This window comes from Pseudophryne corroboree, chromosome 9, assembly GCF_028390025.1.
Source record: "Pseudophryne corroboree isolate aPseCor3 chromosome 9, aPseCor3.hap2, whole genome shotgun sequence".
NCBI classification, from domain to species: Eukaryota; Metazoa; Chordata; class Amphibia; order Anura; family Myobatrachidae; genus Pseudophryne; species Pseudophryne corroboree.
In genome coordinates, this window is record NC_086452.1 from 442,677,059 (window position 1) to 442,689,288 (window position 12,230).

Below are 12,230 nucleotides of genomic sequence, written 5' to 3' on the forward strand. Positions count from 1 at the left end.
AGACCGACTGAACACCGGTCACCTGGATTACGGCTGCCACCCTGTCAGAGGGAATGTGGATTGGAGACATAGAAATTGGACATTACCACTGTCTCTGGACTAAGACTCACTTTATTTTCACTCATTTGGTGTAGCGCTAAGTACCACCTTTTCACATATATATATATATATATATATATATATATATATATATGACACACCTTAGTACTATTTTACGGAGTCGTGCAAGCTGTTTGTCTTTGTCTATTGTATTGTCTGTCTCCATAATGAGTAAGGCACCAGCTAAAGCAAAAAAGCAGTCTCACTGCAAGGTCTGTAACAGTGTGTTACCGGATGGATCTACCACTTGTACAGTATGTTTTGTGAATTCAGCTACGAATACAATTTTTGCTCCGGTTTTAAAGCCGGTTTCCTCCCCGGACCCTCCATGGGCTATGCTAACAAATGTAATGGCTGGGTTGCAATCAGAATTGGCCGCCGCTCGACAAGAACGGGAAGCTGCAAGATCTGAGTCTAGGGTGAGACCGCCAGAACTACCGGAGACGTCTCAGCCTTGCCAAAAGTCCAAATCCATTTTGGGTATTCGGGATAAATTTCATATGTCTTATGATTTACCAGTTTCTGCTATGTTGCATTCTGACGAGTCCATACCAGACCTCACTGCGCAAGATGAGGGTGAGGAGGGCGAACTGGAACAGCAGTCAGATAGTGATGATTTTAACAGCCCAGGTATTGATAATCTCATCAGAGCGGTGCGTCAGTCTCTGAAGTTTACAGAAGCTGAGGAACCTCTGACAAATGATGAAGTAGTCTTTACTAAACGACCGATCTCCAATGTGTTTTCCTGTTTCGGAATCCCTTAAGATGTTAGTAGAAACACGAAAGAATCCAGATAAACGGTTTTCTATACCTCGCAGATTTAAGTCTAGTTACCCGTTTCCAGAGTCTGTAACATGTACATGGGAGAATCCGCCAATGGTGGATTCATCGGTGTCAAAACTTACAAAGAAATTAACCATACCAGTACCAACTGCTACTACGCTTAAAGACCCTTCAGACCGTAAAATAGAAACTATGCTAAAGTCCATGTATATAGCAGCAGGAGTGCTGCTTAGACCTGGGTTGGTTGGCATGTGGGTCACTAAGGCGCTAATAGTATGGATAACAGAACTCAAGTCTGCCCTACATGACGATCACCTTATACTTCTCGCTGAACAAATCAGTGAAGCTGCTGAGTATCTATGTACAGCTTCTACTGACGTCTGTCAGCTCACTTCTCGTATTTCTTTGTCGCTAGTTACAGTACGACGAGCACTCTGGCTGCGTTCTTGGCAAGCGGAGGCAGAGGTCAAGAAAGGTATAGAGGCGTTACCTTACGGTGGCGAGAAATTGTTTGGTCCTGAATTGGACAAATGGATTTCTGAGGCCACGGGAGGAAAATCTGTTTTCCTACCATTGCCTCCAACGGTACCTAGACGGAAATACTCTGGCCCGGCGTTCAAATCCTTTAGACCTCAGCCCTTTCGAGGCCGTGGTAGAGGAACAGCCACGCCTGGTAGACGAGGACGTGGTTTCCACCAAACCAACACCAGTCGTCGGGACGCTAAGGTCACCGACAAGCCAGTGGCATGACGGGCTCCCAGCCCATCTCTGATCTCCAATTGTGGGAGCACGCCTTCAGACGTTCCATTTGGCATGGTTCCAGACATCCACAGATGGGTGGATCCGCAATTTAGTGTTAAAAGGTTACAAAATAGAGTTAGACTGTCTCCCGCCACTGCGGTTTTTCAAGACAGGACTGCCTCTGTCGGACGACAAGAGGGTGGTTCTGCAAATTGCCATTCAGTCCCTGCTGGATTCAGCAGTTTTGATTCCGGTCCCTGCACAACAAGGTCAGGTTTATTATTCCAGTCGGTCTGTGGTACCAAAGCCGGATGGCTCCGTCAGGCCAATATTGAACCTAAAGGGTCTCAATCAGTATGTCACTTACTACAGATTGAATCTCTGTGGTCAGTAATTGCAGGTTTAGAGCCACAGGAATTCATGATTGCGCTAGATCTCAAGGATGCGTACTTACACATTCCGATTTGGCCACCTCATCAGAGGTTCTTGCGTTTTGCCATACGGCAGAACCATTACCAGTTTCAGGCTCTACCGTTTGGCCTCTCGTCAGCACCTCGGGTATTCACCAAAGTGATGTCTGTGATGATAGCTCATCTCAGATCCCTGGCAGTGATAATAGTTCCGTACTTGGACGATCTGCTCATCAAAGCTCCGTCTCAACAGATGCTCCTCCAACATGCGTTGCTAACTTACAATGTACTAGTTCAGCACGGTTGGATTGTCAACTTCAAGAAATCACATCTAATTCTATCTCAACTACTTCAATTCCTAGGTATGATTCTCGATACGGTAAATCAAAGAATTTACCTACCAGAACAGAAAGTACAGATTATTTGTCATCTGGTACAATTAGTACTCAAGCCACGCACAGTCTCGGTACATTTGTGCATTCGCCTCTTAGGCACAATGGTGGCGGCTTTCGAAGCGCTTCAGTTCGGAAGATTTCACTCGCGTCCTTTTCAACTGGATGTGCTCGCACAGTGGTCGGGCTCGCATCTGCAGATTCACCACAGGGTGAGGTTGTCGCCACGGGCCAGGGTATCTACTCTGGTGGCTCAAAGTACACAATCTAACCGCAGGGAAACGGTTCGGCGCCTGGAATTGGATAATTCTAACGACGGATGCGAGTCTCAGAGGTTGGGGAGCTGTAGTTCAAAATTGTCAGCTCCAGGGTCTCTGGGCGGATCACGAAAGATTGCGGTCTATAAATGTCCTGGAACTCCGGGCAATTTACAATGCGCTACGACAAGCAGTGCACATGCTTCGGTCTCTGACTGTCCAGGTGCAGCCAGACAACGCGACGGCTGCCGCGTACATCAACAAACAAGGAGGAACGAGAAGCCGCATGGCAATGCGGGAAGTAGCTCGAATCCTCAATTGGGCCGAGCATCACCAAGTAATATTGTCGGCAGTGTTCATTCCGGGAGTGGACAACTGGGAGGCGTATTATCTGAGCTGTCTGGATTTTCATCCAGGAGAATGGGCATTAAATCCCGAAGTGTTTCACATGTTGGTCCAGAGGTGGGGTTACCCTCAAGTGGACCTGATGGCATCTCGCCACAATCCCCAAACGCCCCAGTATGTGTCCAGAACGCGAGATCCACAGGCAGTGGCGGTGGATGCTCTCTCAATCGCGTGGCCGTACAGCCTCGTGTATCTGTTTCCGCTGCTCCCTCTGTTGCTAAAACGGATCAAAAGAGTCCGCCACAGTCATACTAGTGGCGCCTTATTGGCCTCGGAGAGCTTGGTTCTCGGATCTCCGCGGACTACTCGCAGACGATCCTTGGCCGCTCCCACTACGTCCGGACCTGTTACAACAGGGTCCGTTCCTTTACCCCGATATAGCGCGGCTGCGTTTTGACGGGGTGGCTGTTGAGACCGCCCTCCTTAAGAAGAGAGGGCATTCCAGAATCTGTTATACCAACCATGTTACTAGCTAGGAAGCCAGTTACGGCAGCTCATTATTACAGAATTTGGCGTGCCTATATAGGTTGGTGTGAAGCTCAGAAGTTTCCGACATCTTTCAAGTTATCCCGTCTTGTTATTTCTACAGACGGGGTTAGATGGAGGACTGCGTTTATCTACACTAAAGGTGCAGGTTTCTTTGTCAATTTACTTTCAAAGACGATTGGCTCTATTGCCGTCTGTACACACCTTTCTGCAAGGTGTCCTCAGAGTACAGCCTCCATTCATTCCACCTACAGCGCCATGGGACTTGAATTTGGTTTTAGATTTCTTACAGTCTTTATATTTTGAACCCTTACAACAAGTGGATATTAAGTTTCTCACTTGGAAAACAATTTTTCTCCTAGCCTTAGCTTCAGCAAGGCGTGTTTCAGATTTGGGTGCCTTGTCATACAAGCCACCGTATTTGGTGTTTCATGATGACAGAGCGGAACTTCGGACGAATCCTGCTTTCTTACCAAAGGTAGTGTCATCTTTTCACATCAATCAACCAATAGTAGTTTCTGTGTTTTAACAGAAGATTCTGGAACTTTAGATGTGGTACGCGCATTACGCGTTTATGTATCCCGAACGTCTTCAGTTCGTAAGACGGATACGTTGTTTTTCTCTATGATGCTGCCAAGATGGGTTGGCCAGCTTCTAAGCAGACCTTATCCAGATGGATAAAACTGACAATACATCAGGCTTACCTTCATGCTAGGTTACAGCCGCCTACATCGGTAACAGCTCATTCCACACGTTCCGTGGGAACTTCATGGGCAACTGGTCGTGGGGCTTCTACGACGCAGCTTTGCCGTGCGGCTACATGGTCATCAGTGCACACGTTTGCGGCATCAGCATCTAGCTTTGGCCGCCTAGTGTTACAGGTGCCAAACAGCCCTCCCGCCCACGGGGGAAGCTTTGGTACGTCACAAGAGTACTCCAGTGACCCCTAGTGGATGAAAAAGAAAATAGGATTTTGGTACTTACCAGATAAATCCTTTTCTTTGAATCCATAGGGGGCACTGGACGTCCACCCACAGCAGTTTGTGGTAAGTTCAGGGGATCTTATGGTAACACACTCACCGACTGGTTCAAATTATCAAGTTCTATCGGTTATGGTGTAAACTGTTTAGTTGTCAGTAACGTTATGTGTCAACTTTATTGTTGTCCGTTATGTTATATGTAATTCTCCATTGTCAACCTCTCTATAGCTCCTGTTCTGCTCAGTAAAAAACACTGAGGCACTCTGGGATATGGAGGGTTCTAAATTTAAATATTCAGTGCCCTGTTCCTGCGGAAGCCGTCCATATCCCAAGAGTACTCCAGTGCCCCCTATGGATACAAAGAAAAGGATTTACCTGGTAAGTACCAAAATCCTATTTTTCCTCTGGCATTGATTCGTCACCCGGGGGTAATATGGGAATTCTGGATGGATGATGTTTAAAGTGGCAATCATTTTAAAAAGGCCTTTTAATTGATGGCCACATTAAAACCTCAGCCAGACTTGCAGATGCCTGCAACCTACTGGTGTGGAATTTTGGTACGTACCAGCCAGATGATCTGCATAGGGAATAGTGGGGCAGATGTATTAAGCCTGGAGAAGGGATAAAGCAGTGATAACACACCAGCCAATCATTGTGTATTTGAAAAATGACAGATAGGAGCTGATTGGCTGGTACACTTCTTTATCCCTTCTCCGGGCTTAATACATCTGCTCCATTGTCCCCTAGTTGGAGGTGCCTTTTACCTGTGTTTGGATGCGCCCAATACAGACTTCAGTCAGCAGTGTGACCTAGAAAGTGGTAAAGACTCCAGCACTCCTTACACTCTATAGAGTTGCAGTAGGCAGTCCAGAGGAAGATCTGCCATTGGATGGAAATGAAGTGTAAGCTTTTTGCTTCATTATAGAGCGATGATGTATTCCGGTGAGCTGAAGTTTGAGAAGAGGACTAGGTCTGCGCAGGTGGAGGGCGGCGTGCATGGACTCCACTCGTAAGTCCCAGGTTTCAGGTCTTGCTTTCTTATTGATGGGCTATCTGCTGTTTATCGTTATAAAACTTTACCGTTTTCAGTAATCTACTAATGGGATTCTTTCTCTGAGACCATCTAGAGAAGGCCAGCTGCTTTGGGTATAGAGACTCTGCTAGGAGTGTGGACGCTTTTCATTCGTACATTAATGGGTAGATTAACTAACCTGCAGTTTGTTAAAGCTGATGATTAGCTCCTGTGACTGATTTAAAGCGGCAACTGCAATGAACGCTCAGCCTGGTTTACCGATGTGTCCTCATTCATCTTTGCTGCAGTCAGGTCAAATGGGCCCTCTTGGCACGCCAGGTCTCCTGAGAAGCGTTTTTTTTTTTTTCTTGCCGCAAATACGCCTGATTAATGACTCAATGCGACTAGGATGCACAAGGGGACTCTGCTGAATAATGTGATATGACGTGTGTGTGTGACGGTCTGTATATGGAGCAGGGTATCCATTTGGATGGTCGACCACTGTTTGTCAACATTGACATGGTCGATATGAGTTTCCCATTTTTATTTATTTTTTATTTTATTTTTTTATTTCTCTAACGTCCTAGTGGATGCTGGGGACTCCGTCAGGACCATGGGGAATAGCGGCTCCGCAGGAGACGGGGCACAAAAGCAAGCTTTTAGGATCACATGGTGTGTACTGGCTCCTCCCCCTATGACCCTCCTCCAAGCCTCAGTTAGGTTTTTGTGCCCGGCCGAGAAGGGTGCAATCTAGGTGGCTCTCTTAAAGAGTTACTTAGAAAAAGTTTTTAGGTTCTTTATTTTCAGTGAGTCCTGCTGGCAACAGGCTCACTGCATCGAGGGACTTAGGGGAGAGATTTTCAACTCACCTGCGTGCAGGATGGATTGGATTCTTAGGCTACTGGACATAGCTCCAGAGGGAGTCGGAACACAGGGCTCGCCCTGGGGTTCGTCCCGGAGCCGCGCCGCCGACCCCCCTTGCAGACGCTGAAGATGAAGAGGTCCGGAACCAGGCGGCAGAAGACTCTCTGTCTTCATCAGGTAGCGCACAGCACTGCAGCTGTGCGCCATTGTTGTCAGCACACTTCACACAGCGGTCACGGAGGGTGCAGGGCGCTGGGGGGGGCGCCCTGGGCAGCAATGTATAATACCTGTATGGCGAAAAATACATCACATATAGCCCTTGAGGCTATATGGATGTATTTAACCCCTGCCAGATATCTAAAACTCCGGAGAAGAAGCCCGCCGAAAAGGGGGCGGGGCCTATTCTCCTCAGCACACAGCGCCATTTTCCCTCACAGAAAGGCTGGTGGGAAGGCTCCCATGCTCTCCCCTGCACTGCACTACAGAAACAGGGTTAAAACAGAGAGGGGGGGCACTGATTTGGCGATATGTATATATATTAAAATGCTATAAGGGAGGAACACTTATATAAAGGTTGTCCCTGGATAATTATAGCGTTTTGGTGTGTGCTGGCAAACTCTCCCTCTGTCTCCCCAAAGGGCTAGTGGGTCCTGTCCTCTATCAGAGCATTCCCTATGTGTGTGCTGTATGTCGGTACGTGTGTGTCGACATGTATGAGGAAAATATTGGTGAGGAGTCGGAGCAAATTGCCTGTAATGGTGATGTCACTCTCTAGGGAGTCGACACCGGAATGGATGGCTTATTTATGGAAATTACGTGACAATGTCAACACGCTGCAAGCCGGTTGACGACATGAGAGGGCCGGCGAACAAATTAGTATCTGTCCAGGCGTCTCAAACACCGTCAGGGGCTGTAAAATGCCCATTTACCTCAGTCGGTCGACACAGACCCAGACACGGACACTGATTTCAGTGTCGACGGTGAAGAAACAAACATATTTTCTTTTAGGGCCACACGTTAAGGGCAATGAAGGAGGTGTTACATATTTCTGATACTCCAAGTACCACAAAAAAGGGTATTATGTGTGAGGTGAAAAAACTACCTGTAGTTTTTCCTGAATCAGATAAATTAAATGAAGTGTGTGATGATGCGTGGGTTTCCCCCGATAGAAAATTATTGGCGGTATACCCTTTCCCGCCAGAAGTTAAGGCGCGGTGGGAAACACCCCTCAGGGTGGATAAGGCGCTCACACGCTTATCAGAACAAGTGACGGTACCATCTACGGATAGGGCCGTACTTAAGGAGCCAGCTGATAGGAGGCTGAAAAATATCCTAAAAAGTATACACACACATGCTGGTGTTATACTGCGACCAGCGATCGCCTCAGCCTGGATGTGCAGAGCTGAGGTGGCTTGGTCGGATTCCCTGACTAAAAATATTGATACCTTTGACAGGGACAGTATTTTATTGACTATAGAGCATTTAAAGGATGCATTTCTATATATGCGAGATGCGCAGAGGGATATTTGCACTCTGGCATCAAGAGTAAATGCGATGTCCATATCTGCAAGAAGATGTTTATGGACACGACAGTGGTCAGGTGATGCAGATTCCAAACGGCACAAAGATGTATTGCCGTATAAAGGGGAGGAGTTATTTGGGGTCGGTCCATGGGACCTGGTGGCCAGGGCAACTGCTGGAAAATCCACCGTTTTTTACCCTAAGTCACATCTCTGCAGAAAAAGACACCGTCTTTTCAGCCTCAGTCCTTTCGTCCCTATAAGAGTCATATCTGCCCAGGGATAGAGGAAAGGGAAGAAGACTGCAGCAGGCAGCCCATTCCCAGGAACAGAAGCCCTCCACCGCTTCTACCAAGTTCTCAGCATGACGCTGGGACCGTACAGGACCCCTGGATCCTACAAGTAGTATCCAAGGGGTACAGATTGGAATGTCGAGAGGTTTCCCCCCTCGCAGGTTCCTGTAGTCTGCTGTACCAATGTCTCCCTCCGACAGGGAGGCAGTATTGAAAACAATTCACAAGCTGTATTCCCAGCAGGTGATAATAAATTTACCCCTCCGACAACAAGGAAAGGGGTATTACTCCACACTATATGGTGGTACTGAAGGCTAGGTGAGACCTATTCTAAATCTGAAAAATTTGAACACTTACAAGGGTTCAAATCCAGATGGAGTCACTCAGAGCAGTGATAGCAAAGAACAAGGGGACTATATGGTGTCCCGGGACATCAGGGATGCTTACCTCCATGTCCCAAAATTTGCCTTTTCTCACCAAGGGTACCTCAGGTTCGTGGTACAGAACTGTCACTATCAGTTTCAAGACGATGCCGTTGGATTGTCCAAGGCACCCCGGGTCCTTACCAAGGTAATGACCGAAAGGAGGATTCGTCTTCAAAGAAAATGGACGACCTCCTGATAAGCACAAGGTCCAGAGAACAGTTGGAGGTCGGAGTAGCACTATCTCAAGTAGTTCTACGACAGCACGGGTGGATTCTAAATATTCCAAAACCGCAGTTGTTCCGACGACACGTCTGCTGGTCCTAGGGATGATTCTGGACACAGTCCAGGAAAAGGTGTTTCTCCCAGAGGAGAAAGCCAGAGAGTTATCCGAGCTAATCGGGATCCTCCTAAAACCAGGAAAAGTGTCAGTGCATCATTGCACAAGAGTCCTGGTAAAAATGGTGGCTTATTACGAAGCGCTTCCATTCGGCAGATTTCACGCAAGAACTCTTCAGTGGGATCTGCTGGACAAATGGTCCGGATCGCATCTTCAGATGCATCAGCGGATAACCCTATATCCAAGGACAAGGGTGTCTCTCCTGTGGTGATTACAGAGTGCTCATCTTCTAGAGGGCCGCAGATTCGGCATTCAGGATTGGATGCTCGTGACCACGGAGGCCAGCCTGAGAGGCTGGGGAGCAGTCACACAAGGAGTGTGATCAAGTCTGGAGAATTCTCTCCACATAAATATACTGGAGCTAAGAGCAAATTTATAATGCTCTAAGCTTAGCAAGACCTCTGCTTCAAGGTCAGCCGGTATTGATCCAGTGGGATAACATCACGGCAGTCGCCCACGTAAACAGAAAGGGCGGCACAAGAAGCAGGAGGGCAGTGGCAAAACTGCAAGGATTTTTCGCTAGGCGGAAAATCATGTGATAGCACTGTCAGCAGTGTTCATTCCGGGAGTGGACGACTGGGAAGCAGACTTCCTCAGCAGGCACGACCTCCACCCGGGAGAGTGGGAACTTCATCGGGAAGTTTTCCGCATGATTGTGAACCGTTGGGAAAGACCAAAGGTGGACATGATGGCGTCCCGCCCGAACAAAAAAATGGGACAGGTATTGCGCCAGGTCACGAGACCTTCAGGCGATAGCTGTGGACGTCCTGGTAACACCGTGGGTGTAACAGTCGGTGTATGTGTTCCCTTCTCTGCTTCTCATAACCAAGGTATTGAGAATTATAAGACATAGAGGAGTAAGAACTATACTCGTGGCTCCGGATTGGCCAAGAGGGACTTGGTAACCGGAACTTCAAGAGATGCTCACAGAGGACTAATGGCCTCGGGAGCTAAGAAGGGATTTGCTTTCAGCAAGTACCATGTCTGTTCCAAGAGGAACCGTGGCATCGGCCTTTAAGAAAGGACCTGCGCCAGCAGGGACCTTGTCTGTTCCAAGACTTACCGCGACTGCGTTTGACGGCATGGCGGTTTGAACGCCGGATCCTAAGGGAAAAGGCATTCCGGAAGAGGTCATACCTACCCTGGTCAAAGCCAGGAAGGAGGTGACCGCACAACGTTATCACCACATGTGGTAAAAATATGTTGCGTGGGTGAGGCCAGGAGGGCCCCACGAAAAAATTTCAACTAGGTCGATTTCTGCACTTCCTGCAAACAGGAGTGTCTATGAGCCTCAAATTGGGGTCCATTAAGGTTCAAGTTTCGGCCCTATAGATTTTCTTCCAGAAAGAATTGGCTTCAGTTCCTGAAGTCCAGACGTTTGTCAAGGGAGTATTGCATATACAGCCCTTGTGTGCCTCCAGTGGCACCGTGGGATCTCAACGTAGTGTTGGGATTCCTCAAATCATATTGGTTTGAACCACTCAAATCTGTGGATTTGAAATATCTCACATGGAAAGTGACCATGCTGTTGGCCCTGGCCTCGGCCAGGCGATTGTCAAAATTGGCGGCTTTGTCTTACAAAAGCCCATATTTGATTTTCCATTCGGACATGGCAGAACTGCGGACTCGTCCCCAGTTTCTTCCTAAGGTGGTGTCAGCGTTTCACCTGAAACAACCTATTGTGGTGCCTGCGGCTACTAGGGACTTGGAGGACTCCAAGTTGCTAGACGTTGTCAGGGCCCTGAAAATATATATATATATATAATTCCAGGACGGCTGGAGTCAGAAAGTCTGACTTGCTGTTTATATTGTAGGCACCCAAAAAGCTGGGTGCTCCTGCTTCTAAGCAGACTATTGCTCGTTGGATTTGTAGTACAATTCAGCTTGCACATTCTGTGGCAGGCCTGCCACAGCCAAAATCTGTAAATGCCCATTCCACAAGGAAGGTGGGCTCATCTTGGGCGGCTGCCCGAGGGGTCTCGGCTTTACAACTTTGCCGAGCAGCTACTTGGTCAGGGGCAAACACGTTTGCTAAATTCTACAAATTTGATACCCTGGCTGAGGAGGACCTGGAGTTCTCTCATTCGGTGCTGCAGAGTCATCCGCACTCTCCCGCCCGTTTGGGAGCTTTGGTATAATCCCCATGGTCCTGACGGAGTCCCCAGCATCCACTAGGACGTTAGAGAAAATAAGATTTTACTTACCGATAAATCTATTTCTCATAGTCCGTAGTGGATGCTGGGCGCCCATCCCAAGTGCGGATTGTCTGCATTACTTGTACATAGTTATTGTTACAAAAAAATCGGGTTATTATTGTTGAGCCATCTTTTTTAGAGGCTACTCCATTGTTATCATACTGTTAACTGGGTTCAAATCACAAGTTGTACGGTGTGATTGGTGTGGCTGGTATGAGTCTTACCCGGGATTCAAGATCCTTCCTTATTGTGTACGCTCGTCCGGGCACAGTACCTAACTGAGGCTTGGAGGAGGGTCATAGGGGGAGGAGCCAGTACACACCATGTGATCCTAAAAGCTTGCTTTTGTGCCCTGTCTCCTGCGGAGCCGCTATTCCCCATGGTCCTGACGGAGTCCCCAGCATCCACTACGGACTATGAGAAATAGATTTATCGGTAAGTAAAATCTTATTTTTTTTTCCTTTTGTGGAACTCTTCCATACTTTACGATCCACGTAGACTATGATTAGGAACGATATGTGCCGAGCATAGTGGTAGCGGAGCAAAGCAGCTTGCCCGAAGCATGGTGAGCGAAGGTGGTGCACTAATTGGGGTTCCCTGTCACTTTACGCAGAAAACGACACCAAAAAAAGTAAAAAAAACTTGTGTCGACTTTTTCATGTGTCGACCAATAGTGGTTGACCTAATGATTATCGACCATAACATGGTTGACCATTCATGCCGTAACCTGGAGCAGAACTTGTATTGGAAAAAGCTGCTACATTGTAGCACTGTGTGTAATGATTCAGACTCAGTCACACACAGTATACAAGGGTCCTATTGCATTAATCAGCACAGTCTCTTCGTGTGTCCTAGTTCCATTGCAATTTAGACTCATTTCCGGCAAAAAGACGCCCGCTGTTAGTTGTATGGCACCTTGCGGCTCACTCACACCAGCCCTCTCGCACTGCATGGCGTATTGGGGCTAGATG

At 47.7% G+C, this 12,230-nt stretch overlaps 1 protein-coding gene across 2 annotated transcripts in view; it reads left to right on the forward strand.

Moving 5' to 3' along the window:
- IMPDH2 (inosine monophosphate dehydrogenase 2) overlaps positions 1-12,230 on the forward strand; it is a 100,376-nt gene that overhangs the window by 62,247 nt on the left and 25,899 nt on the right. For both annotated transcript variants that reach the window (XM_063941126.1, XM_063941127.1), the window contains one exon: positions 5,479-5,562. In XM_063941126.1, the coding sequence (XP_063797196.1) occupies positions 5,479-5,562 (84 nt within the window). The remainder of the gene's footprint in view (positions 1-5,478; positions 5,563-12,230) is intronic.